Raw genomic sequence first — 27,583 nt, forward strand, 5'->3', positions numbered from 1 at the left:
TATATAGCTATACATGAAGAACTTCAACCATTAAATTCTTCAACAAGAGAAGTAAATAAAGATGATAGTAGAAAATGAATAATAGACCAAAAGCAAGAGACAAGTGACACCAAGATTAGGCTCGCAGCGAGGGAAAAACCCACACGATGAAGCCCAAAAATTCTTTCCTTATGAGAGAGAGGTTTTGTTGATCAAAGTACATCAAAATGTTCTAACAAATTCAAGATAATCAGCAATGCAATACCTAATCAAAATCTTGCTCATAAATTCCACTTTGTCCAACAAGTAAGCTCTGCACAAGAAGGCTGAAACATAGGTCTGAAGTCACTGTAATTGGAGGCCGAAGTTTCCAGTGTGATTACCAACGAACTGTCCAAAGTATACTCTCATCCAACTTCAGGAATATATCACATAAAAGGGAGCGAGCTATTCTAGAATTTTTGGCCACAAAAGTGTTAATAAATCAGAGGTGGAGATGATCCCAATCCATTGTATCAACGAGATTTTGAAGATGATCCAAACTGCAGTAAAAAAACCCTTATACTCCTCTTCGCACGTGTGGATATGTTCTAAAACAGAAGACCGAATTAGTTGTGATTGTAGACCGAATTGCTTGAGCTTTTTATAATGAACCAAATAAATGCCAACGACTTGTTATTAATAGGCGTCATGTGAGGGCTAATTAGTCCTAATGGGGCCAACTTGATGACCTTTCAAGGAGCTGACTTGTAGGGCTTGTTTCAGTTGACTTGAGGTGACCAATAATTAATTTCTCCTTTGTGTATTCAATGAAAAATGCTAACTGAAGCTACAATATATTTCAACACTCCCTCTTAGCTAGGGAGGTAGTTTTTCATTCTCTCTCAAAATCAATCTTCCCGACCAATCTATAGGTCTCACGACCCACAACCTAAGGAAGAGAACACAATCCATGTTTCTCTCTCTCGAACTCATCATAACATCCATCTCAAAGCATCTCCTTGACCAAAGGTCTCATGGCACACAACCTAAGGGAGGAGCCCATCAATACAACTCCTAGACAACAATGTCTCTCGGCATACATCCTATAAGAGGAATCCATTAATACATCTCCCATACAACATTGTGTCTCGGGACACTATGGGAGAAATCCATCAATACATCTCCCGAACAACAATGTCTCTCATCACACAGCTTACAGGAGGAAAGGAATCTGTCATTACATCACCCAGACAACAATGTTTCTCGACACACAACCTACAGGAGGAATCCATCAATAAATCCACCGAACAACAATGTCTCTTGGCACAACCTACACGAGGAATCCATCATTACATCTCCTAGACTACAGTGTCTCACGACACACAACCTACAAGAAGAATCCATTAATACATCTCCTGGACAACAATGTCTCCTGGACAACAATGTCCCACAACACTCAACCTATAGGAGGAATCCATCAATATATCTCCTGGACAACAATGTCTCATGACACAACCTACAGGAGGAATCCATCAATACATCTCCCAGACAACAATGTCTCTCGGCACACAACCTACAAGAGGAATCCGTCAATACATCTCCCGGACAACAATTTCTCACGGCACATAGCCTACAGGAGATGGTCTAACCATGATGCTATGTAATCAGTGTTCCCTCTTCAAGGGGATTCTCATTCATTCCATTTTTTTCATATAAAGATTAACAACATGTTCATCATTAAAGTAGCCATGGTGGATTTCAATTCTTTATCAAACACAACAACATTCAGTTGTTCATTCAGCATGAGCCAGGGCTTCTCTCGAAAGTAAACATCAAGAACTATAAACAACCATTAGTAGACCTTTGCAGTGGCTTCTCGCGGAAGCAATCATCGACAACCATAGTATAGTCCAACAAACAATAAGTGGCTTCTCACAGAGTCAAATGTCAGTGCCGATAGTTGGATCCAGTAGATAATAAGTGGCTTCTCACAGAAGCAAGCATCAACCGCCATAGTAGAATCCAACAGATCATGATCAAATCCAGCAGATAACAACGAACCAATCAGTGAATCAACCAAGTCAACATCTGAGTCTTGCAGCTTCTTCAAATCATTCATTGGGGAGATGTCGATGGACCTGCAGTCCATTGTGCCACAAATTTCACCAGACTCGTGCCTCAAAAGAAACTCCCTCTTACACATAATTCCTCTACATAGCTTCATAGATCAGGAATGTGCTTTAGTTAGGCTGATCTTGTCTGCTCCCTCTGGGTATAGAGCCTATCGCATGTCTTCTTTTCACATTGTTCTTCTGTCATTTTCAATGATTGCCACACCTTGGCAATCTCCATTATGTACTTGTAGTCCTCACTAGGAGGCTATCAAAGAACAAGAACAACCAAGCAAGCCAAGAAACTCATAATGAAATAATCAAGATAATACTTATCTTTTGAGAGTGTGTTAGCTCCCTGTTGATCTTAGCCTTTTGAGATCGAGTCAATCTCTTCACATCATCATCATCAGATAGTTCACATTATCATCAAAGGGTCTACATCATCATCATAATCATCAAGGAGTTTACATCATCATCACCAACGAGTCTACATTATCATTGAGTCCATATCTTCATCATCATCAAGTCGTCTACATCGTCATTGAATCATTATCATCATCAAGGAGTTTTCATAATTATCAAATTATCATCATCATCATCAAGGTGTCTACATTATCATCGAGTCCATATCTCCATCATCATTGATTCTACATCATCATCATCATCATCATCAAGGAGTCCACATTATCAACGAGTCCATGTAATCAACGAGTTCATATTATCAAGGAGTCTAGTCCAATTTATCATCAATGAGTCTATGCCATCAACGAATCCATGTCATCCATGAATCCATATCATCAATAGGTCCATGTCATCGAGTCCATGCTATCATCAAGGAGTTCTCATCATCATCATGAATCCACATCATCGATTTTATCATCAATGAGTTTTCATCATCCTTATCATCAACAATGAGTCCACATCATGAGTTCACATTACCAACAAGCCGACATCCTTTTTAAGCTCCCTCTTAATCTTCGTCCTCTTGAGTCTAGTTATTCATTTCCTCTTTCCATCATGCTCATCATCATCTTGCTTCCTTGATAGTGAATATGCAATTTTCATTGACAAGTACAACCAAGCAAAATATACAAAAACAAGAGCATGATGTCAATTTTGACAATTTAGGGTTTTCATGATTTCTCAAAAGTGTGCTTCTAGGGTTTTAGGTACAAACCCTAGATATCCCATGGCCTATCTTTATAGGCTTTTGTGTTTAAGTAGAGAAATCTAGCCCTAGGGATTTGAATTTCAAGCCCTAGGTATCATTACTACTCCAACCTGTTAAACACACATGGATAGCAAAGAATAGATATGAAAGATAAATCATGTGATGCATTTTTTATTAACAAGAGATGTACATTTATAATACAATGTTGTGACTCTTGGGTTTCAGATCCCAAGGTCTCTTGGACTACTTAGTCTTTTCGGCTTCCACACTAACCCTTTAGGATTAGGTGTCCAACATTCCCCCCCTTAATCCGAAGGGTTATGTATGAGTCCAAGAAGAGAGCTGTAATACAAAATGTGCAAAAAATGCATGGCAGCACTAGGCTGAATGTGCTCTATGAAATGTTGGTAAAAAAGGCGGTGGTTTAAGGATGACCACCAACACTGGAACGCTTAGTGCAGTTCCCAGAACTCTTCCAAAACTGGCAAGAAACTGAAGTTTTCTGCTAGAGGAAGTGTTCTCAATCTGTGATGGTTTAAGGATGACCAACAACTCTGGAATGCTTAATGCAATTCCTGGAACTCTTCCAAAACTGGCAAGAAGCTGGAGTCTTCTGCTAGAGGAAGTGTTCTCAATCTGTGATGGTTTAAGGATGACCAACAACTCTGGAACTCTTCCAAAACTGGCAAGAAGCTGGAGTCTTTTGCTAGAGGAAGTGTTCTCAATCTGTGTTCACGGGCATCTTTGTCTCTGGCTGCAACTCTGAAACTGGTGTGGCAGGTTGTGGCTCAGGCTCGCTTGATGTGACTTTGAAGCTTGTAGATGACCATCATTTCCCCCCCTGTCAGATACAAGGTGAGAAGATGGAGAAAACTCAACTGCAAGACTGTTCAATATTCTGGAACAAGTTCTGACATGTGTTTGGAATATCTTCTTGGCTGTTGATGCCCATTGCGAAGAAGCGATCCATCCAAGATGAATCTTTGTTCTTGCAGGATGTTTATTTCTGAAGCATCTGTGTGAAGAATGGCTGGTTTTATGACATTGCTTACATGGATGAAGATCAAAACAGTGATCTTTCAAATGGCCAACTCGGTCACAGTGTTGGCATTTTACAATCTGTTGTTGTTGTTGCTGCGGTGGAAGAGGAGTAGAATCTGGAACAGCTGAAACTGAACTGTCATAAGGAGCAGGTGAACTGTCATAAATGAATCCAGCACTCTGAAACTGAATGGGCTTGGCATAGTCTGGAATATGAAAGGACAAGTCCTTGTCATAACCAAGACCAGTTTTGTGCTTGTTGTGGACAAGCTGTTCCCAAGGTCTGATGATGGGCTTGGGAAGTGCAGACTGAGTTTCTGCATCTGCATGTACAACTGCTACTTTATTGGGCACTGGATCTGAATGAACTGTAATATTATTGTCTTGCTGTTTATGGGAGTCTGTTTCAATCTTCTGAACAGAAACAGGTTCAGAATGATGACTCCACTGCTGTAATTCTTCCTGCTGTAGCTTTGTTTCAAGCTGCAAAAACTCAATATTCTCTTGTACATTATACAAACAGGTTCTAATATCAACCAGAGAAGCTTTGCTTATTCTCACTGTATCATGATCTGAGGAATGTATGAGAGTTTTTAAGAACTCTAATATTTCAGTAATTCGAGGCATATTCTCCATTGTCAAAATTACACCCCTTTAAAAAACTGATTACAACTATGACCCAATGAGTAAAAATAACACCCACTCACAGTACAAAGACACAGAAAAATCCTTTGTAGATGTGCAGCAAATGAATCAAGGAACATAAACTATAATGAGTTTTAAATACAGTTCCACAACTGGGGCAACAACAACTGCAAACTTACTTGGATCCTTCAAATAATCCTTCCCTTTTGAATCAGAAATGATGGCTAACAACAATTATAACACTGTCATGGACAGGACTTGAATGTTCATATGCCTTGACTGGGGTACAAATCAGTATCCTCTGATCTTGCCACTTTCTTCAAAGAAAACAATAGTCCACTTCAATATTTGAGATACCAGATTTGCATGATAACAAATGATTCTCTGCAAATAGCTGTTATGCAGGCTCAATATAAAAGGTCTTCTCTACTGTACTGTGCATGCTATGTTTAGCAGGAGCATTTGAATTCACTTCTTCAAATATAGAAAACTTTTGGGAAAAAATGAGAATCGATTCATTTGAGAGAGCGTTGAGAGCACCTTCTATCAGAATTTTGTAACATCAAGACAATGTCGAGTCAATCAGCTTTATGTGATGGAGATGAGGGATTACTGTCTCCACCTTTTAACAATAATACCAAGGGGCACGGTGATGCTGCTTCTTTTTATGATCATTTCAAATGAAACGTCTCCCTCTCTGGATTCATACGAGTTATAGAGGCAACTTCATCAATAGATAAATTTACATCTGTCACAGCGAAGCAAGGGCATAATCATGAACAGAATGAACAGAATGAATAATGCAACAGAGGCACCGATGATGATGAGAGTTCGATTCTTGATAAATGCTTTAGTGCACATGAACACCTTTAGGTATTCTCTTTCAGAGATTTTGATCTATAGATATCCATTAATATCTCTTCTTAGGCATTAGCAAGTCCACCATCAATCTTCCAACTAAAAAGTAGCTTTAGTTATAATACGCTCATTATGTTGATATTTCCTATATACACAGGGCAAAAATAGGAGAGACAGTTCTATGTTGAGATAGCCAGAGACAGTTACATGCCAACCAGAGATAACCCTCAGATGAAACGATCACGGATGGAGCGGACACATAGTATTAGGTGCCAGGTTTCAGACATTGTTGAACACACATACCAAATACTAAACTAATTTCGATGAGAAATTTAGAACAAATTCACAGCCAGGTTAACACAGAAATTAATGAGCGCATCTATGTTGAGCATATAACAGAGCGCATATATGTTGAGCATATAACAGAGCGCATATATATATCACATGAAAACGCTGCACCGAATCATCATAGCATCAATTCATTAAAAACGCATATCAAAACTCGCTCAACTCATCCTCAGCCCAGTGCTCTAATTTACAGCCAAGCCACAAAAAGGGAAGAGCCTTCCAAACGACTTTTCAAACCACCGTTCCAAAGCAGGCGGACAGAGGCATTCTCGCATTAACGTTCTGGTGTCTCTTCAGATGCTCGAAGTATTCTCGAACAGCGGCAATGGAATGAGCAATACGGCTTCTCGTTTCTCCTTTTCATGCGGTCTTATCGAACTCATGACCTCCTTTTGATAAGTCACCACAAACGGCCATCATCTTCTCAGCCTTCAGCGTGTCCATATCTCCGCAATCCATATTGCAGGCAAGAAATTTAAGGGACTGCAAAGGTTCCTCAAAATAATTAGTGAAAATTTTAAATTGCTTTAAAGAACGGCCTGAACAACAAGACTTCGATGACCTTGCTTCTAACAATCCAACTGCAACCAGAATTGCAGAAAATCTTCACAAGTACTCGTCAAAACAGAGATCCCTAAAAATCACGGATTTGAGCTCGAAATTTAAAGGAAAAGCTTAAATGCCGAGAATTATCAGCTTCGGGTAGCTCAAAAGCTTTGCAAACACAAATTTCACTCAAAATAAACAACCGAGACTCAATTTCTCGTAAAGAAGCCACTCAGCAGACGAGATTTTCACTGGACCTCTTTCTTCCACCACGATGAACTGCAATATATCTCCTCAAGAACTTCACACCTCGAAAAACCGTTCAATAACGGCTCAACTCCACAAAATTTTCAGAAAAATACTACTTTCCAAGCTTCAAAGATTGAAACTTTCCTCAAACACAAAACCTTCCCCAAGCGGAACGGTTCAAACCACGAGAAAAGCCAGCGTCTGTGCTGGGAACAAACCCCAAAAAAACTCCTAAAAGGCTGTTACTTTACGGAAGAGATTCAAAACAAAACACCGCGCATTCGTAATCTTGCATCCAAAAACAAGAAAAGCTCTAGGCATAAGCAGCGGATTTTACCAGTAATTGCGTGCTTTCTTCTTCCTCTTGTGCTGGAAAGCCTGAGAAGCAAAGTACACCATAATAACCCTACAGCATGCAATGAATGCCTTTGCCTTTGGCTTTGCTATACTGTTCTTCGAGACCTTCGGCCACAGCTATGAATGTAGAGACCAAACCCTTTGAAGCGCAGGGGCCTCTGAGACAATGAAAATTGAGCAGCGTATCATTAAACATAGTTTTGTCAGGGAATAATGATAAATCCCAAGTGGTGCAGCGCTTTTAAATGGTGCGTATATGGACAGAGAACGCAGGTCTCATAACGGCTTGGACAGATGCGTTATATGGCAGAGGCAGAGGCAGCATGTCAGGAGAGGAATATGCACAGCCCAGGGAGTGCAGAGGATATGAAACGGTTTTGGAGTCAGAGCACATTCAAATGAATATGTCAGGGCAGCGCTCAGGTATGAGCAGCTCAGACACAGAATTATGTGCAGAGGTGCAGGACAGGCCACAGAAAAACAAGCTGCTCTGATACCATGTTAAACACACATGGATAGCAAAGAATAGATATGAAAGATAAATCATGTGATGCATTTTTTATTAACAAGAGATGTACATTTATAATACAATGTTGTGACTCTTGGGTTTCAGATCCCAAGGTCTCTTGGACTGCTTAGTCTTTTCGGCTTCCACACTAACCCTTTAGGATTAGGTGTCCAACACAACCCTTACTAGGGTTTTACCATATTCCCTAGACTATCCTTTCAAAATCTAGATCTTGCAAACCCTAGATGTTATTTTTCAAGATCTAGGGTTTCTTGAGAGGGAGCAATCAATTAGGGTTAGGGTTTTCACTATTCTAGGGTTTTCCAATCCAAGTCCCATCAAGGGTTTATGAACCTTGGACACCAAAATCCTTTAAAATAAAAATAGGATCTACAAGCCCTAGATTCTTATCAAGCAAAGTAAGATACAAAACCCTAACTTAAAAACAAAATTGTACATACCTCTTTGCCTTTACTTTAGCTTATGTCTTTTTGTAGGGACTGGTCTTCAAGGACATGCTCCACACCGTCTTGATCTCATAAAACAATTTTGACATGAGCTTTAGAGATCATACTAAGTTACTGCATACTAAGTTACTGTAATGAATACGGGCTACAAAGCCATGTATTAAATCATGCCACTACGATGACCCCAAGTCTGCAATGAAGCCACTATTCGACCATCATTGTTACAACTCGTACTTTGATCTTCAATTTCTCCTCTAGAAAAGAGTCTTGACTCTTCTTGAGTGCATGCTGCCCATAACTTGTCAAAGGTCAGAGCATTTTTTTTCTTGTGCTAATACCTGATGCAAAGGAGTCCCAAGATCTAGGGAGACCACCCAAAGCAACAACTACCAATTCCTTATCAGATACTTCTTCATCAATGGCTTTGGTCTTTAATTTGAGATATCTTGACAAAATATGATGCCACCGTGTCACTCTTTGTCATTTTGATATTACGAAGTTGACCTCTTAGATTAATGGATTGATTCACATTATTGATAGTATACAATCCAATAATAACTTTGTACATAGCCTTAGAAAACTTATGTTCAACAATATAGGGAATCAAATGATCCCTAACAGAATCCAACAAAATACTTCTTGCCAAAATATCATCTTCATGATACTTCTCCTTTCTTGCTTGATCAAATGGTTTAATGACTTTACATGTGACAATTTCCAAGGCTTTGTTCCTTTCAAGAATGATCTCAACCCTTGCCTTCCAAGCCCTGTAGATAGTGGCTCCTACAAGCTTGCTTTCAATGTTCATTAAGGAGGAATTCATGATGTTGATTACAATAGAGGACAAATCTTGAAAACTTTTCAAATGCTCTTCAAGATGCTTTCAAATGACTAGGCTTAAAAACTTTTGAAAACTTTAGAATGATCTCTCTGCTTTTTTTCTTCACCAAAAGCTCTGATTCCAGGTTGAAATTCTAGTGATGCAAAGACTAGAATAATTTTTCACAATTTGATAACCACTTATATTGATACAAACAATTCCTTCTTTATGCTTTAATCAGTAAGTAGCTATACATGAAGAACTTCAACTATTAAATTCTTTAACAAGAGAAGTAAATAGAGATGATAGTAGAAAATGAATAATAGACAATAAGCAAGAGACAAATGACACGAGGATTAGGCTTATAGGCAGGGAAAAACCCACATAGAGAAAAACCAAAAATTCTTTCCTTATGAGAGAGAGAGTCTGTCGATCAAAGTACATCAAAATGTTCCAACAAATCCAAGATAATCAACAATGCAATACCCAATCAAAATCTTGCTCATAAATTCCACTTTTTGCAACAAATAATGTCTGCATAAGGAGGCCGAAACATAGGTCTGAAGTCAGTGTAATAGGAGGAGGCCAAAGTTTCCGTAGTGATTACCAACAAACTGTCCAAGGTATAGGCCCAAAAACCCTCGTCCAACTTCAGGAATATGTCACATAAAAGGGAGCAAGCTATTCTGCAATTTTTGGCCACAAAAGTGTTAACAAATCAAAGGTAGAGATGATCCCAAGTTATTGTATCAACGAGCTCATGAAGATGATGCAAACCACAGTCAAAAGAATCCTTATACTCCTCTTCGCATGTGTGGATATGTTCTGAAATGGAAGGTCGAATTAGTTGTGATTGTAGACCGTATTGCTTGTGCTTTTTATAATGAACTAAATGAATGTCAACAACCTCTTATTAATAGGCATCACGTGAGGGCTAATTAGCCCTAATGGGGCTGACTTGTAGGGTTTGTTTGAGTCGACTTGAGGTGACCAATAATTAATTTCTTCTGTGTATTCAATGAAAAATGCCAATCGAGGCTACAATATATTTCAACAACTTGAACATCAGGCATCTTGGAAACTAACTTCTTTACTTTAGGCAAGGCTTCATAATGCAGACGTGCTAGCCTTTGGTGCCATAACTAACTATGGTGATTGATGTCATGGACCATTGCTTGTAGAGATCTTCCATTGGCTCTATAGAGTCCTTCAATTTCGCTCTCGGGGTCGCTCCCGAGGTCTACATATCCTTGAAATTTCAAGCCCATACTTTGTGAATTTTGGCCAAAAACAATCTTGCCACATCATCTAGCTTTTGGGGACTTTGACCACATGAAGGGGGCACCAACTTTGATTGGGCATATCTCTCAAGCTGCGAGGAGCCTCACGACGAGCTACTCGCCGTTGGAATCGACATGACGAGGACCATCATCTTATGATAGTTTCACTTGCAATTTTATTGATCTGCTTAGCCAAAATCTTCATCAAATGTGGGGTACACTACAGGGCCTAGCTATCTTCTGGGACTTGTCCATTGGAGCTCCCAACTGATGCAATCTATGACATATATTAAGAGCATTCAAAGATCGATGTTGGCATCAATGACAACACTATTCAACATTACACCTTGTTGGATACTTCTTCACCCTTGGACATGGCATTTGGAGGGATTATTGTTTATGACGTCAGCATGAGAGAGCTTACAACTCACACATGTGGGCAAATTAGGGCATTTTAATAAAGCTAGTGCACTGGTATGTGACCTAAGGACATTTTAGCATCATACTTGTTTTAGGGGCTTTGTTAGGATAATGATTAGTCCTGATCTTCATAGAAATAGAGCATAGGCTCATTGTATTGGATCATCATCGCTTGTGACTTATTTCGGCCCTCTTGGAGATTTTTGGCTTTCTGGTTTTCTTGTGGAGATGTGACTGGTGTATTCTTGTTATTTGGAGCTATTTCTTTGGTCTTGGAGATGTTGTTTTGGAGCAATAAAGGCTTGTTGATGCATTCTATCTTGTAAGTGCACCATGGATTTGATAAATCTTTTTCTCTCTGTCTAATGTATGGAATGGTTGATTATCTAGGGTTTATATTGTGCTAGTTTTTGTTGAAAATCATTGTATGGAATCTAGATGATAGCATTGTATGCATTACTCACCTATAGAATGTGAATGGAAATCCCATTTGTGAATCTTTAAACTAGCTCTCCCAATTGATTTTGCTCCCTCACAAAAGTGATAGCTAGGGTTTTGAAACATAGGGTTTCATTATTCCCTTACTCCTTACCAAGATTTAGCATATTTAACACTCCCATAGACTCCATCATCCCAAGGATTAGGCACTGAACTTCATCGCTTTGTTGATCATCTATAATACTTCACTTAAATTTTATCTTCTCTCTCTACATCTGATTTTCGACACTTTAAGGATAAGCCACTAGCTATGGCTAGGGCAAACAATTTGACCGGGGTTGAATTTGTTGGCTTGTGGAAGGATTCAACATTGAAGGGAGTGTTGGTTGCCTCAAAATCAACCCCTTTTAGTGGCTAATCCATCCATTTCAAAGCTAAATTCTTTTGCGCTAGGTAAATCTTGCCCTAGAAAAGCCCTGGTTTGCCCTAGGCTTCAAGATGGGGCTTCTTGAAGAGTCATTGCTTGGAAGCCTTTTCTTGGCATTGTTATCCTAGGTGTGCCCTTTTAGCTTGCTATTTCTCAAGCCCTATATCATTTGCACCCTAAATAGCCTTATTCGAGGATGCGAATTGCCCTATCATTCTTGCCAAGCCTTGTTTTTAGAAAGAGTTATCCTCTATAAGTCTATCTTGTTACCATACTCCTTGAACTTAGTATATCCTTTAGATGACCTAACTAAAGGGAAGCCTTCCTAGTGGTGAAAGTCTACAAAAGAGCAGGAGGTAGTGGCTGTGGTGATAGTGGGTCACACCTCATTGTTGTCCCTTGGTCTAGTTGTTGCCTTGTGAGATCCCCTCACAAGACTTGCTAGATTTTTAGTCAAGATGGTGTGCTTCAGATCTGTACATATTAGTGCATATTTGGTCTAATCTGATGGTATAGATGCATGTGAAGTGGTGTAATTAGCTAAGTTTGACCATTGGTTTACCAAAATTAGTATTTATTTGACTCAGATATTAAGGATTTTCTCCAGCAGATGTGAACTCTTCATTTAAATTACGCTGGTTTGAAATTCAGTTATTCAAAATGATAGAAAAAGGATTTTTTTACAAGAAAATTTTGTTTGCTCATTTGGCTAGGAGAGCATGTTAAATATTTTGCTTGAAGGGCTTTGGTTTACACCATGTGGCATCTCCTTAGCTAAGCCATGTCATTAAACAGACCCGCCAGTGGCAAGTTGCTGTAGTGACACATGGCACGTATTCCACGTCACTTCTTAATGGCATAACCACATATTGCCACACCACTGCCACATAAACAGATTCCTGATAGTTTGTATTTTTGGCCTCGAAAGTGTTCTTTGGCTTAAAGTTCTTACTACATATATTTTGTAAACTGTGCTTTTGGCTTCTTGAATCGATGTAATAGTCTTAATGAAGCAAATAATATCTCACAAGCCATAAATGACATGTTTTTGAATGAACTATGTTCTCTTCAGTTACATTTCAACATTTATTCAAGAGAATTGAGCTTTGAAAGCTCAAAATTCCTGGGTCTTATCACAATGTCTGATAATAACACATTTGTCAAAACTTTGCAAGCAATGATTGCCATTTTGGAGCAAACTCTTGTAGATTGAAATCAAGAGATCTGGCTTTGAAATCATATCACTTCAATCATATTCTAATCCTATAGATTGTTTTCTTTAGTGAGGCAGTGTTGCGTGTTTGTCTTCCTCCATATATTTTTATTCAAGGGATTATATAAAATTTGATGTGTTGGGCAATTTTGAGTGACCCACTCTTGGTTCTGGTTCTAATATACTCTACTAGATGAAATGCATTGGTTGTGGCTTGAAAGCACGGTTCGTGTATTGTGCACCTGATTGAGGAAGTTTCTTGGCCATTACGTCAAGCATTAGTTATGGTTCTTCTACCTCTCTTTGTTTTAAGGAACACACTATGTTTTCTTTTCCATCTACATCTATAGGGTCATCTAATGAAGAACACTTTTGCCCAACGTTCAAGGCGCAATATAACTCTTTTTCTAGGGATCAAAAATATTTTTCTAAACACTCGTCATTCACCTCAAGAGATGAGGCTGTTTCTTGGTTAGGTTGTCACCATCCAGATTTGTGATTGGTTGCCTTCAAAGTTCCTTGTTCAGATCCTACAGATAGGCTTCTTCCATTGTTTGTTGGCATTTCTGCATGCTGACTCTTCTGCATTATAGCAGATTTTGCTTCCTTTGTGAAGAATGGCGGTCTCCTTGTGGCAGCAGAGTTATTTGGTGCTTTATTTTGGCATGATGAATTGTTCATATCAGTGTTGTGAAAATCGCGATAAAATGAAAAAATCGTGATTTTTTCCCTCTGCCGATAAAATCACGATAATTAAACGAAAAAATTGCCAGATTTTTTTTTTGCCGATTTTTATTGAAAAAATCGCGATAAAAATGAAAAAATCGCGATAAAAACTTAAAAAATCGCCGGGGGTCGGGACAACATAGTTTTATAACTTTTTTTGGGTTTTTTCATGCAATTTTTTTTGAAAGAAACAAATCATTTTTGAGTGGGGCAGTTTAATGATCAAGTCTAGGCCCTAGTATGGATATGCTATTCATGGTAATGTTAAATTCTTAAAGTAAAATGATGAAAATGAAGATTAAGGAGAATGTCAAGTGACATTCTCCTTAATCTTCATTTTCATCATTTTACTTAAATTTTTAACATTACCATGTAATGACTCAGGATGTTTGAGAGTGGTTCCAGCCTCATTGGATTTCATATGGAGAAAGTAGAATTTTAGATTTCATTTAAAATCCAGCAGACTTGTCAGTTTTTTAGGATTTCAGGATTGGGAGATTGTAATGTTTCCCGGTGACACCACCTACCCGGGCTACCTCTGCCACCAGTAGAGGATGTGGTCTACCTCCTATAGCTCCTAGTTCTAATTCTTCGGCTTCTAGAGCACATCAGACTCCACTGCCATCTCCACCAGCACAGGCACCAGCATCTACATCTAGAGGGAAAGGGAAAGCTGTGGCATTTTCTCGCAAGAGGGGTAGAGGAAATCAATAGGATTAGACTTTCATTTTATTGTATATGACATTATGACATGATGAAATACATTATCATATTTTTTGTTGATATTTTGAGGCTGAGTTGGGACTCAGGAGTCAGGACTTACTATTCAGGACATGATTCAATGTTATGTGTGATTTTAGCGCTAGAAATGATATTAAACATCTTATATATTAGTTTTTTGTTATGTAAAAAATTAGTTAACTTAGGTTTATTATTTAATTTTAATTTTAATTAAACGAAAGGGCACGATCATAAGATCATGCCCTTTCCCAAAGGGTGCCCATGGCGGTATATAAGCCAGGCAACCCATTGTAAACAATCATCATCTGTAATTCATCCTTTTTAAATAAATATTTATATGTAAATTTCTGCATATATCTTAAGTTTTCTGCTTCATCTGGTATCAGAGCGAGTTCGTTCCTCGAACTCCATTGATCCACTGCCATCCGTTTCCTTCTGTTGCCGTTGTTTTCTTATTCTCTGTCGTGTCGACTTCCATCTCATTGTATACACATTCCACGCCATCGCATTCTGCTTTCACTACGCTGCCCATACAAACCGGTGTTGTTCCGCTGCTGCTGTTCGATTACATCTGCGGTGATATACGCTCGGTCAAGGTCGAATGTGATGGTTCAACGGAACGGACTAACCGTAACATAAATAATACATTTATGATATATATATATATATATATATATATATATATATAAAACATAAATAATACGTTTATGATATATATATAAAATAGTTATAACACGTTTTCGAAAGTTTCAGAACAGAAAGACATGACTGTCCAGACGTATATGATATATATAAAAAAATAATTATAGCTTGATTTAATTATAATATATGTATATCATATTTAAATTTATATATAATATATATATAATTTAATTATAAGTTATATAATTTATAACTTTAATTTTATATATATATATATATATATATATATATAAAAGGTTAATAATTATAAATTATAATTATTATAATATATAATTAAAAAAAATTAATTAATTAAATTAAATTATTAAATTAAATTAATTTAATTATTTAAAAAAATTAATTAATTATAAATTATTAAATTAAATTAATTTAATTATTAAAAAAATTAATTAATTAAATTAAATTATTAAATTAATTTAATTTAATTATTTAAAAAAAATTAATTAATTAAATTAAATTATTAAATTAAATTAATTTAATTATTAAAAAAAAAAAACCAACTTAAGTTGGCAGATAAATACACGCCCCCGCAAACCCGCTCAATGTCGACAATGACAATGCGGATTTCTAGAAAAAATTGGTTGACGCAGAGCATAAGATAAATAACAACCACGACGAAGTCAGTAAAAGATTAAATGAAGTCGAGAGCAAGCTTGGGGAGCAAGCAGACAAAATAAAAAATCTTCAAGATACGACGAATCGAATAGAAATAATGATGGAAAATTACCATGTCCAGACAGAAGCAGGGATCAGAGAGGTCTTAACAATGCTGAAAAGTTTGTGTAAAAGGTCGAATTGTACACCTGAACAACTACTAAAAGAAGGTGAAGAGAATCAAGAACACATCTCGTCAGATTCAACTAAGTCCACAGACTCTCATGACAAAGTTGAATCCCCAAAAAAATAAGCGACACCCCACCAAGAAGCGAGTAACACAGCCTTTACAAACAAGCAACTCTGGGATAACTTTACCAATCAACACCCTTTTTTCGCTCAACCAGTGGCAACATACCAGCGACGGGCAAAAGTTGAGATGCCTAAATTCGATGGAAATGAAAAAAACAATGTTGCATGGATAAATAAAGCAGAAGAATACTTTGAGATATATGACATCAATGACGATGACGAAAAGCTCAGGCATGCATCCATGAAAATGGAAGGAGAAGCATATAACTGGTATATGTGGTGGAAAAAGACAACACACGTCATTAGCTGGAGAAAATTTAAAGATGCATTCTTCAAAAGATTCCAAGGTGTAAAGGAAGAAGAATTCTTTTCAAAACTCATTAAATTACGACAAAAAGGAAGTGTGGATGAATACACTCAAGAATGGGAGACCTTAGTAACACGAGTACCTGGGTTTCTCAGAATCTCGTCTAATTCAGTCATACATCTCGGGACTCAAAACCCATTTACAAGCAGAACTTGAGATGCATGACATTACATCTATAGAAGTAGCAAGACGAAAAGCAAAAACAACCGAAAAGAAATCCGAACCAATATTTTGGTCGACAGTGGAAAAAGCTTATGCAAGACGAAGGATACCCCAGTATGTGGACTCAAATAATACAAGATATGTTCCACCACATCGTCGTGAAGATGAAAAATCTAATGTGGAAATGCAAAGGGTAAAAGAGGGTAGATGTAAACGTTGTGGTGAGAAATGGGACCCCAAACATAGATGTGCTAAAGGAAAAGAACCAAAGAACCTATATAATTGTGAAGCAACCAATGATTCAAACAGTGAAGATTATGACATAGAAGACATAGAAGACGCCCCAAAATTCTCACCAGAACTAGATGATGGAAATATTCCACAAGTGTCATTATCAGCTATGACAGGTATATCACAACCTCAGACTTTAAAGTTAAAAGGACACATAAAGAAGAACAACGTAGTGGTTCTCGTCGACTCTGGAAGCACACACAATTTTTTAGATGCAACCGTGGCAAAGAGACTCAATATCTTTTCATTTCCCTTACAAAACATGAAAGTGATGGTAGCTAATGGTAAGAAGGTTGAAAAGGTAGGGAAATGCCATAAGGTCAATTTGCACATTCAAGACTTTAATCTAGAGTCTCCATTCTTCACAATACCGTTAGGAGGAGTAGATGTAGTCTTAGGTATCCAATGGTTACGAACTTTAGGTACTTATGCCGCCAACCATCAAGTACAATTTATAAAATTCAAATGGGGAGGTCAGAAGTACAAGCTACACGGATTCCAAGCACCAGAAAATCAAGTTGTATCATCATCTCAGATGATGAAGCTGAGTCAAAGAAGAGCACCTGCTTATGCAATACAATGTCACCAATTAGAAATGTTATCTGCAAATATGACCAGAGAAGAGTCATCAGAGATACAAGATCTGATTCGGAGGCATGAAAAAGTATTTCAAGACCTACCTATGAAGATGTCGCCTAATAGGGAAATTGAGCATATAATAGAAGTCAAGGCAAGATCAGACCCTGTCAACATCAAGCCATACCGATATCCACATCACCAAAAAACGGAACTTGAGAGATTAATCCAAGACCTTTTAAAATGTGCGACCTTGATCATCTTAGAATATCTGATCAAGTGGAAGGACTTACCCGAAGAAGACGCTTTTTGGGAGAATGAATCATTCTTCAACAACATCCGTCGTTATTTATGCTTTGAGGACAAAGCATTCTTTCGAGAGGAAGGCAATGTTATGTAAAAAATTAGTTAACTTAGGTTTATTATTTAATTTTAATTTTAATTAGACGAAAGGGCACGATCATAAGATCATGCCCTTTCCCAAAGGGTGCCCATGGCGGTATATAAGCCATGCAACCCATTGTAAACAATCATCATCTGTAATTCATCCTTTTTAAATAAATATTTATATATAAATTTCTGCATATATCTTAAGTTTTCTGCTTCATTTTTTTATCATATTTATGTGTCAATGTATTTATTTTATGTTGTAGATAGTTTAGATCAGTGTTGCACGAAGCGCACCCCCTCGGTTTCAAGCCCCGAAGCGCGTCCCGTACAGAAGTGCCTAGGAAGCTTCGTCAGAAGCGCCGCTTCCTGGAATTTCTGAAGCGCTGGACGGAAGCGCCGCTTCCATGCCTCCGAAGCGCGCTTGTACGGCGCTTCGGGCCTCAGAAGCGCGGTGCTTCCGTACGCTTCGGGCAAGCAGGCCCCGCGCAAGGGAAAAAGACACTTTTTAATTTTTTTTTTTTTTTTTTTAAGTTATGTTAACTTAGCATTAAGGGGGTGGGTTAGGGTGAGGTTAGAGTGAGGTTAAGGTGAGGAATGAAAAGAATAAAGCCCCCATTCATTCCTCATTTTCTCACTTTGAGTTTATGAGAGTAGGAGAAGAGAAGAGAGGAGAGGAGAAGAGAAGAGAGGAAAGGAGAGGAGAAGAGAGGAGAGCTTGGAGGAGTGAAGAAGGAGGAGCTAGGAGAAGGAGGAGGAGCTTGGAGCAAGAGCTTGGAGGACTTCATCTACAAGAGCTAAAGAGGTAAGTTCAAACCCCAAACTCCCTTATTTTTTTGACATTTTTTTTTGTATTTTTCTCCTCCCTCTCCTACTCTTTCCCATTGTTTCTACTTGCTCCTTTGTTTACAGGTTGTCCACCACCTATATCCATATTCCAAGATGGTGTTCTTTTGGCTTCTATGTATCATTCCACTCTTGGTTTTAATGATGGCAAAGGTGAATAGGAATAGAAGGGAAGAAACAGAAGGGAACAGTGGTGATGGTCCCAATATGAATGACCCAATGTATGATGAGGAGGAAGGGTTTGAAGAGGAAGGGGATGAACCTGAAGGGGACACTGAAACACAAGATGGGAAAGCTACATCAACACTCTTGTGGAACTATGTGACCAAACTTGATGGGGGAAAGGGTGGTGGATCTTACAAATTTGTGTGCCCTCATGGTTGTCATGGAGGAAAACCATATTGTGGTTCATATACCCGTCTAAGGAGGCATCTTTGTGGGGTGCTGGACAGTGATGAAAAAAAGGGTCCTGTAGGGGTACAAATTTGCCCAAACATTTCAATTGAAGAAAGAAGAAAATACATCCAAATAGAGATGGCTGCACAACAAAAAAACAAGAAACAAAAAACTCATTCTGAATCAAGTGCAACCTCTAAATTTGGTAGTTGCTCATCTCCTCATGGTACTTCTGCAAGCTCTGAAGGTAGAAGAACAATAGGGGATTTCCTTAATGTTGCTGGGAGGGATGATGTGGATGGAAAGATAGTCCGTTTTCTTTGTGCTTGCGGTGTACCATTCAATGTGCTTCGCTCACCCTATTGGCATGAAATGTTAAAGGCAATCAATGAAGCCCCAAAAGGATACAAGGCCCCCAACTATGAGAAAGCTAGAACAGTGTTATTAGAAAGAGAAAAAGCTAAGGTTCAAAGAGCTTTGACACGTTTTACGAATGAGTGGGTAGATTCTGGTGTATCCATTGTATCAGATGGGTGGAAAAATATTAGAAACCAACATTTGATAAATGTTCTTGGTGTTTCTTCTAGTGGTGCAGTATTTATTGCATGTCATGACTCCTCCTCCATCACTGCATCTGCACAAAACATTGCAGATCTCCTATTGAAATCAATCAAAGATGTTGGTCCGAATAATGTGGTTCAAGTGATCACAGATAATGCAGCAAATTGTAAGGCAACATGAAAAATTATTGAGCGTACTCATCCACACATCTTTTGGTCTGGGTGCCTGGTTCACACATTGAACCTTTTGATGCATGATATTGTGAAACACAAAGAATGTCTGTGGATTGCTGAGGTTTACAGGAGAGGGAAGCAACTCATTAAATTCATCACAGGGCATACAAGGGTAAACTACTTCTATGGCACTTACTCCAAGTTGCAGTTGCTTAAAATTGCAAAGACAAGATTTGCTAGTTATTACCTCACCTTTAGGCGGCTAGTGAAGGTGAGACAAGCTTTTAACTAATCTGGTGTGTGCTGATTCATGGGATGAAATTAACACTGACATAGATGGTGCTAATGCAATCAAGGACACTGTTCTTGGCAGTTACTTTTGGGGACAGGTTAAATATGTTTTGCAATTCACCAAACCAATTTATTACATGATCAAGTTTGCAGATTCAGATCGACCAGTAATTGGGGAGGTGTATGAGCAAATGGATAGCATGTTGGGGCAGATTAAAGACATTGTTGAGCCTAGAGATACCGCCTTGTATAATTATATTCGTGTAGAGGTGGAAAACCGATGGGAAATGCTAAATGTTCCATTGCATGCATTAGCATATGTTTTGACACCTAAATACTATCATCCATCATGGCTTTCAACACCAGCACCTGGGGGGGAAGCAGGAGAAAACCACACCAAGATCAAGAGGTTCACAAAAAATATATGGCTGCATTGAGTAAATTAATCCCTGATGAGGAGGAGGATGCATTGGTACGGAGACAGGTGAGCAACTATACGCTCAACACTGGTCCATTTGGGAGCATGCATGCAATTAAAGATCGAGAGACTTTTTCTGCTCTTGAGTGGTGGAACATGCATGGAGGGGGTACTCCACTTCTACAGAGTTTGGCATTGCGGGTGCTATCACAAGTGGTAAACACTTCTTCTGCAGAGAGGTGTTGGAGCTCTTATTCTTTCATCCACAGTGTTAAAAGGAACAGGTTGAATTTAGATTGGGCAGAGAGCTTGGTTTATGTTCATTACAACTTGCGATTGTTGTCCCATTACTGTGAAGATGCAAAGTCTAATAAAGACTTGTTGATTTGGGACAAGAATCCAGAGGAGCCCAATTTGGAGGATGGAGTGTTGCGATTAGAGCAATTAGAGGATGCTCTTATCCAGGTATGTCCATTGTGTTCCAATTTTCCCTTATAAAGCATTTATCTAATTCATGTTTTTAATTTTTTTTGTTAACTAGTGTTTTTTTTTTTTGCATGAATTTTTTGAGCGATTCCAGGATGATGATGACCGTGTTGATATGCCACCCCCACCCCCATCTGGTCCCTTGGTTCCTAGGTTCCATGGTTCAACACCAACAGCAGGGGGTTCTTCTTCATCAGTTTCAGTGCCACGACTTCCACAGGCACCATCTTCTTCATTGCCACCACGTGGAGGCCCACCACCACGTTCTATTCGTGGTGGAAGGAGGAGAGATTAGTAGATATATTCACAATCTACTACTTTTTGTCATAGATTACTCCTTAGACTTGTAGACTTGTGAATTTGAATTTTGAACCTTTTTGGCTTGGCGGTGACCAAGTGACATATTTTGTAAACATTATTATTTGAATTTTGGACATGACAAATGTTGACAGTTGCTCACTTGCTAGATAAATCATAATATGCTCTATGTTTTATGTTTTATAATATGCTTAAATGTTTTATGTTTTATAATATGCTTAAAAATTTGATGTATGTTTGTAATAGCTAGAATATAGATGATTGTTGTACATACTAGTAACTACAGTGGAATCATGGATGCCATATCTATCTTGATTTATGCAAAAATATGCATGTTTTAATGTCTTCTACAATTAATTTGATATTTGGGATGTTCGTTTTGAGTATAAATGCAAAAAAATATATGTTTGTTTTCCGATTTTTTCCGATAATTCCGATTTTTTCCGATTTGTTCCCCACGACGATTTAATCCCGATCACGATTTTCACAACATTGGTTCATATTGCATATGGTGCATGCTAGAGCACTTATCCAATAACATTCATCATCTCACAAATACTATAATTATGCTCTTATTCATTTCATGATCAACAGAGATGGATGTATAATAGAAACACAAAAGAGTCATACCAACTAATGGTGACAGTGCAATTCAAAATAGAGGGTCTCTTTAAAGGTTTACTTATAGCTCACAAACACATTGGGTGCACAACTGTTTCCCCGACTGGCTAGGACTTCGTAATGACATCATCATGATGATGGACTTTTGGATTGATTCAGTGTTTCATGACCAACAATATTATAAAGTAATTACATTACAATGAATTCATAGACCATGTAGAAGTCACTTAAAGACAATACATCGTACTGACTGATTTGGGGCTCTTGATGTCTACCTGTTTATGACTGCAAATATCTGCTTGTTAGCAAATACCTGTACACACAGGCAAATGTGCACTTGTTGGCAACTTCTTCAAAGAATAGGACTGTGGGACAATGAGCGATAATGGACAAAGGGAAGGGGGAAGGATAAGAAGGTAGAAGAGTCCTGTTTTAAATAGTTTGATTAACAAGCTTTTCCAAGCTTTTCAGTGGTAAAAATGGAAAGTCAAACCTGGTGGTCTTCTTTTCTTTATTGTTTATTTTGCATCTCTGCTTTGAATATTTGCTACCAACTTGAAATCTCACAGAAAAGTGGGGTGTTCCTTGATCCCTATAATTTTGTGATATGATTTCAGTTAAAGAAAGTCATTACTTTAGTATTTTTGGAAGTTGTTGAAGTTGTTTCAAGAAACATGCCTCCAGGTTGAGGGCTGCATCACATGACAAGGGCTTTCTTTAGCTTGGTTGCCATGTTCCAAAGGGTATCTGTTCTGCCAAATATGTGTTGTACTTGTACATGGCCTCATCTGTTTTGAAACATGCCATTCGGGTCGGTGAAACCACACCAGTGAACTAAGGTGCTGTTTGCATGTTGTATAGGATAGATATTCTGTCTTTAATGGTATAGGTTGATAAGTTAGGATAGTTCCAGTGTTGCATTTGATCTCTATCTAGAAATGTATAGTTTTATACAGACCTTTACAGCTATATTTTCTGCACGTATATGCCGACATCTATAGCTGTATTTACTATTTTCTGCAAATTTATGCTGAATTCTGTTCTATGACTATAAATATTTTATTTTGTGCTCAGCTTTGTTTTGTGACTAGAAATATGTTTTGTTATGCTTGCCTTTACATCTATTGTTTCAACCTTCTGCACATGTATGCATCAGGGAACACAACTGTATGATCCAAAAGCTGGAGGCTGGCGAGAATTGGGCATGCTTGATGTTATGCAGGTCAACTCGGCAACTCTGGCAATTGTTTGAAGAATAAAATAATTATCAATTTGTAGGGAACCTAAATTTGGATATTGTTTCTTTTTTCTATGCAAAGCAATAGATTTTTGGCCGTGCTGGAAGGCCTCAATTTGACAGAAGTGGTGAGGGAATCATCATTACTACGCACGAGAAGTTGGCACACTATTTGCGTTTATTGACAAGTCAGTTGCCAATTGAGAGTCAGGTAATCTTGTTAATTGCAGTTCTTTTCTGTTATAAATGAGCTTCTCTATTTTCTCAAACAGATATGCTGTCGGCTTTCACTTATATGATACATGGTTGCTTATGGAAGTTTTTTGTTAAACATTCTCTATTTTCTCAAAGAAACGTGCCAATGGCTTCCACTTATGATACATGTTTTAGTCATATTTGATGCACATAGTTTTTTGGAAGAGATAACCCAGCCTGTGTTGGGTGCACGTAGGGGTGCTGCTTTCAACAACCTGCGGAATCTGCCCATCAATACAGGTGCACTGAGTGCAAGCTGTGTGGTCTCTTCCCATTTACTCCCACCTTTTATTCTCATAAACATTGCTATTTTGTTGAGATGAGCTTTTCCCAGACTGTGAGTTTACATTATTGCACAGCTAGGGTTTTTTCAAGAATGGTTATATTTGTATTAAATTGTGCGGTGGCTGCACCATCCAGCTTGGCAAAAAGTGCCAAAAGTAAGTCTCTACTATCTGCTGTCTGGGCTAACTGTGTGGTTCTAGCAAGCTTTCTATCTGGCTTGTATATTGCCCTACAAACTGTTCTAACCAAAATGCAATTTTACAAACCATGCAGACATTTAGAATTTAAAATGGAACACACCTGTGGAGGGCTGCTTTCTTGCTACTGACCTTGGATATCTAGATGCCCTGTGATTTCTTCATTTCCTGTGTTGAGTTTTGTTGTAATCTCTTCTTCCTGAGCTGGCCTTCAATTCTAGTTCATAAGCTCCCATGGAATAAGATGGAGGGGCTGTTGAATGTATTCCTTTTACTGCTGTTATTTAATCCTTTTCCAGCTGGTCAATTTTGTCCTGCATCCCCTCATTCGTTCTTCCAATTTGTGGAGCCTTTGGGAGCTGCTTTTGCAGGAAGGTTGAATCTGCATCTGATTATTCTTTATTGTTTCAACCTAAGGGATCAAACCTGTAAGCTTCTTGTGGATGGATTGCTCCAGCTTGTGATTTCACTCTCAATCCCTTTGCCATCATTCCCATTTTTGCACATAAAGGGAGATATTTCTGAAATGTATGTCCACATTTTTGCACTAGAGCACATCTGTTGGAGTTTACATTGGCCATCACTGCAGACTTATACCAAAACGACCAGCAGGAAAAACAGAGAACTGGGACAAACCAGGGGGGTTCCCTGTCTTTCTTAATTCCATAGGTCTTGCACCAAGGAGCAAAACAAATCCAAATAATGACAGCCAGCTCTGGCCTGATTGATGGTTTATCTCATACTTGATTTCCTGTCTCATCCTTACAGTGCCCATTACTATGCGTTCCTCAGATGTTAAGTGGGGTTGTAGGTTGGCTGCAGGGGAATTAAAAGCCCCACTACTTGGCCCAATGACTTAATCACATTACAAAAATTATGGATATCTAATAAATCATGGGAGGTGACAAAGTTCCAAAATCTCCCCATCATTCCTCCTCATTTCTTGATGCAAATTGTCTGCATTGTTTGCTTGCCTGTCTGATAAAGTATTGAGCTTCAAAAGATCTGATAAAAGTTTATGGGAAGAAATATTTGAGCTAATATTTTAGTTCTTAATATGAGCCTACTTAAATGAGTGTCTTGTGGAGTTGTTTTAAAAATTTAAAACGCACATGCCATTATTGAGTCACCCATTACTAGACTCTGATTGATTCTCGTCTTCTTCAGAATTATGAGACCTTGATATATAGCTAGCATCTAATGGCTGGTTTTGTTAAGATAAGGAAGCATGTTTATTTATTTTATGAAAATGAATTGGTTATTAATTACACTAACATAATTTTTTTTTCCTTAAAATTTTCTTTGCTGGATTTGTAGCTGAAATACACATTTTTCTTGTTTAAAGTACAATGGCAAATACCTGACTTATTTATTCATATGGATATCTGTGTTCTAACTTCTGACAAAAAATAAATCTAACTACTTATTTGATTATTTCAGTTTATAAGCTCCTTGAAGGACAATATGAATGCAGAAATAGCTCTTGGTACGGTGACCAATGTCCGTGAGGCTTGTGCTTGGCTTGGATATACATATCTTCTCATTAGAATGACCTCTAATCCTCTTGTATATGGAATGACATGGGATGAGGTATTCCTCTTGTTCAAAGCTAGTTCAATTGATTCACTTATTAAATTTTGGGACTGCATCACTTGGTTCACATTAGTGTCAATGACTAGTAATATTGCTGTAAAAATACCGTCACAAATTCTTGTTACATAACACATGTTCTTATTTATTTAATAGAATATATGTTCTATATTAACATAGAAATATTTACAGAAGGGAAAACAAACGTGGAAGGTTATTATTGTAGAGAAATTGACACTTTAAAATAAATGTTTATATTATATTATATGATAAATTGAATGCTGATGTTACAGTTGATGGCTCCCGTCTTAAATATAGTCTTGGTGCCTTTATCTGAGGGGTAATGATCTTTTCATTGTGCCCTTTCTTCCTAAATGAACCCCATGAATACATAGCAATTTAATTATTTGATTTTTATACATAACATTGCCTTCCCCTCAGAAAATGCTTTGTCCTCAAAGCATAGGCAACGAGGGGTGTTGTTAACAAAAATCTTTGGTTTCCCAAGAAGCATCCTTTTTTAGTAGGCTCTTCCACTTGATGAGATATTTTTTGATTACTTGAGAACATAATCGCTTTTCTCTTGTGGAAATTATAGCTTCCAGTTCTACTACATCTTCCCCTTCATTATTCAATGTAGGAAGTGTTGTTTGCGCCATTTGATGTTTTCCCAACATCTTTTTTAAACAGAAAACACGAAAAACGTTATGGACATGGCTTGTTTCCAGTAATTTCAAGGCATAAGCTACTTGACTGATTTTATATTATATTATATGATAAATTGAATGGTGATGTTACAATTGATGGCTCCCGTCTTAAATATAGTCTTGGTGCCTTTATCTGAGGGGTCATGATCTTTTCATTGTGCGCCTTCTTCCTAAATTAACCTAATGAATACATAACAATTTAATTATTTGATTTTTATACATAACATTGCCTTCCCCTCAGAAAATGCTTTGTCCTCAAAGCATAGGCAACGAGGGGTGTTGTTGACAAAAATATTTTCTTTCCCAAGAAGCATCTTCTTTCAGTAGGCTCTTCCACTTGATGAGATATTTTTTAATTACTCGAGAACATAATCGCTTTTCTCTTGTGGAAATTATAGCTTCCAGTTCTACTACATCTTCCCCTTCATTATTCAATGTAGGAAGTGTTGTTTGCGCCATTTGATGTTTTCCCAACATCTTTTTTAAACAGGAAACAAGAAAAATGTTATGGACATGGCTTGTTTCCAGTAATTTCAAACCATAAGCTACTTGACTGATTTTATTGATGATTTGATATGGTCCATATAACTTAGGAGCTAGCTTGTTTTTCTTTCTTGTTTTAATGATAGTTGTTTGTAAGGTTGGAGTTTGACATATACCCAATCTCCTTTGCTAAACTCTCTTTCTGATTTGTGTTGGTCAATTTGCTGTTTCATACGGTTCTTTGCAATATTGCGGTTCTTCTTCAGTCTTTGAACGACTTTTGGTTCCCTTGTAGTTGATCTTTTGCTGCTGGAACTTTTATATCATTTATGGCTAATTCCTTCCATTTTGGAGGCTTGTAACCATACAGAGGTTGAAATGACACCATTTTTGCTAAAATGTGATAAGTGGAATTGTTCCACCATTCCACTAGATGTAACCAGTCAAACCATTTGTTCTGCTTATCTGATACAAAACAACGAACGTATGCTTCCAAATATTTATTGACAATTTTAGTTTGACCATTTGTTTGGGTATGGTACGTTGAGGTCATGTTAAGGGAGGTCCCAATTTGCTTAAATAACTCCTTCCAAAAGTTTCCCTTAAACTTGGCATCTCGATCACTAACAATGATTTTTGGAAACCCATGCAATTTGTAAATATTTTTGCAAAACATTTCGCAATTTGTTTTTCTGAGTCCAAACTGCTTACGCCCATGAATTGTGCATATTTAGTGAGTCGGTCTACAACCACAAGGATTTTATCCTTTCTATTTGACATGGGTAGCCCATCAATGAAGTCCATTGCTATTTCTTCCCACTTCTGGTTTGGGATATGCAGGGGATGGAGCAATCCCAATGTCAGACACTTTTTATTTTTGTTTCTTTGGCATTTATTACATTCTGCCACATATTTTTGAATTTCCTTGTATATCCCTTTCCAAAAAAATGATTGGCATATATTATAGTAGGTCTTGAAGAATCGCACATGTTCAACTG

The 27,583-nt window shown here is 37.8% G+C and overlaps 2 protein-coding genes across 3 annotated transcripts in view; both read left to right on the forward strand.

Moving 5' to 3' along the window:
- The window catches only part of LOC149141562 (U5 small nuclear ribonucleoprotein helicase), a 446,214-nt gene that overhangs the window by 183,716 nt on the left and 234,915 nt on the right, over nt 1-27,583 (forward strand). For both annotated transcript variants that reach the window (XM_089450021.1, XM_089450020.1), the window contains 3 exons: nt 22,988-23,053; nt 23,157-23,279; nt 25,246-25,395. In XM_089450021.1, coding sequence (XP_089306147.1) covers nt 22,988-23,053; nt 23,157-23,279; nt 25,246-25,395 — 339 coding nt within the window. The remainder of the gene's footprint in view (nt 1-22,987; nt 23,054-23,156; nt 23,280-25,245; nt 25,396-27,583) is intronic.
- On the forward strand, nt 20,460-21,189 carry LOC149141563 (uncharacterized). The gene is made up of 2 exons (XM_089447153.1): nt 20,460-20,871; nt 20,987-21,189. Exons 1-2 carry the CDS (start codon nt 20,512-20,514, stop codon nt 21,185-21,187), a joined length of 561 nt encoding a protein of 186 aa, XP_089303279.1. The 5' UTR covers nt 20,460-20,511; the 3' UTR covers nt 21,188-21,189.

The sequence above is a fragment of the Pinus tabuliformis genome, chromosome X, assembly GCF_031772625.1.
Source record: "Pinus tabuliformis cultivar Carrire ecotype Pingquan chromosome X, CPIR1, whole genome shotgun sequence".
In the NCBI taxonomy this organism is placed as follows: Eukaryota; Viridiplantae; Streptophyta; class Pinopsida; order Pinales; family Pinaceae; genus Pinus; species Pinus tabuliformis.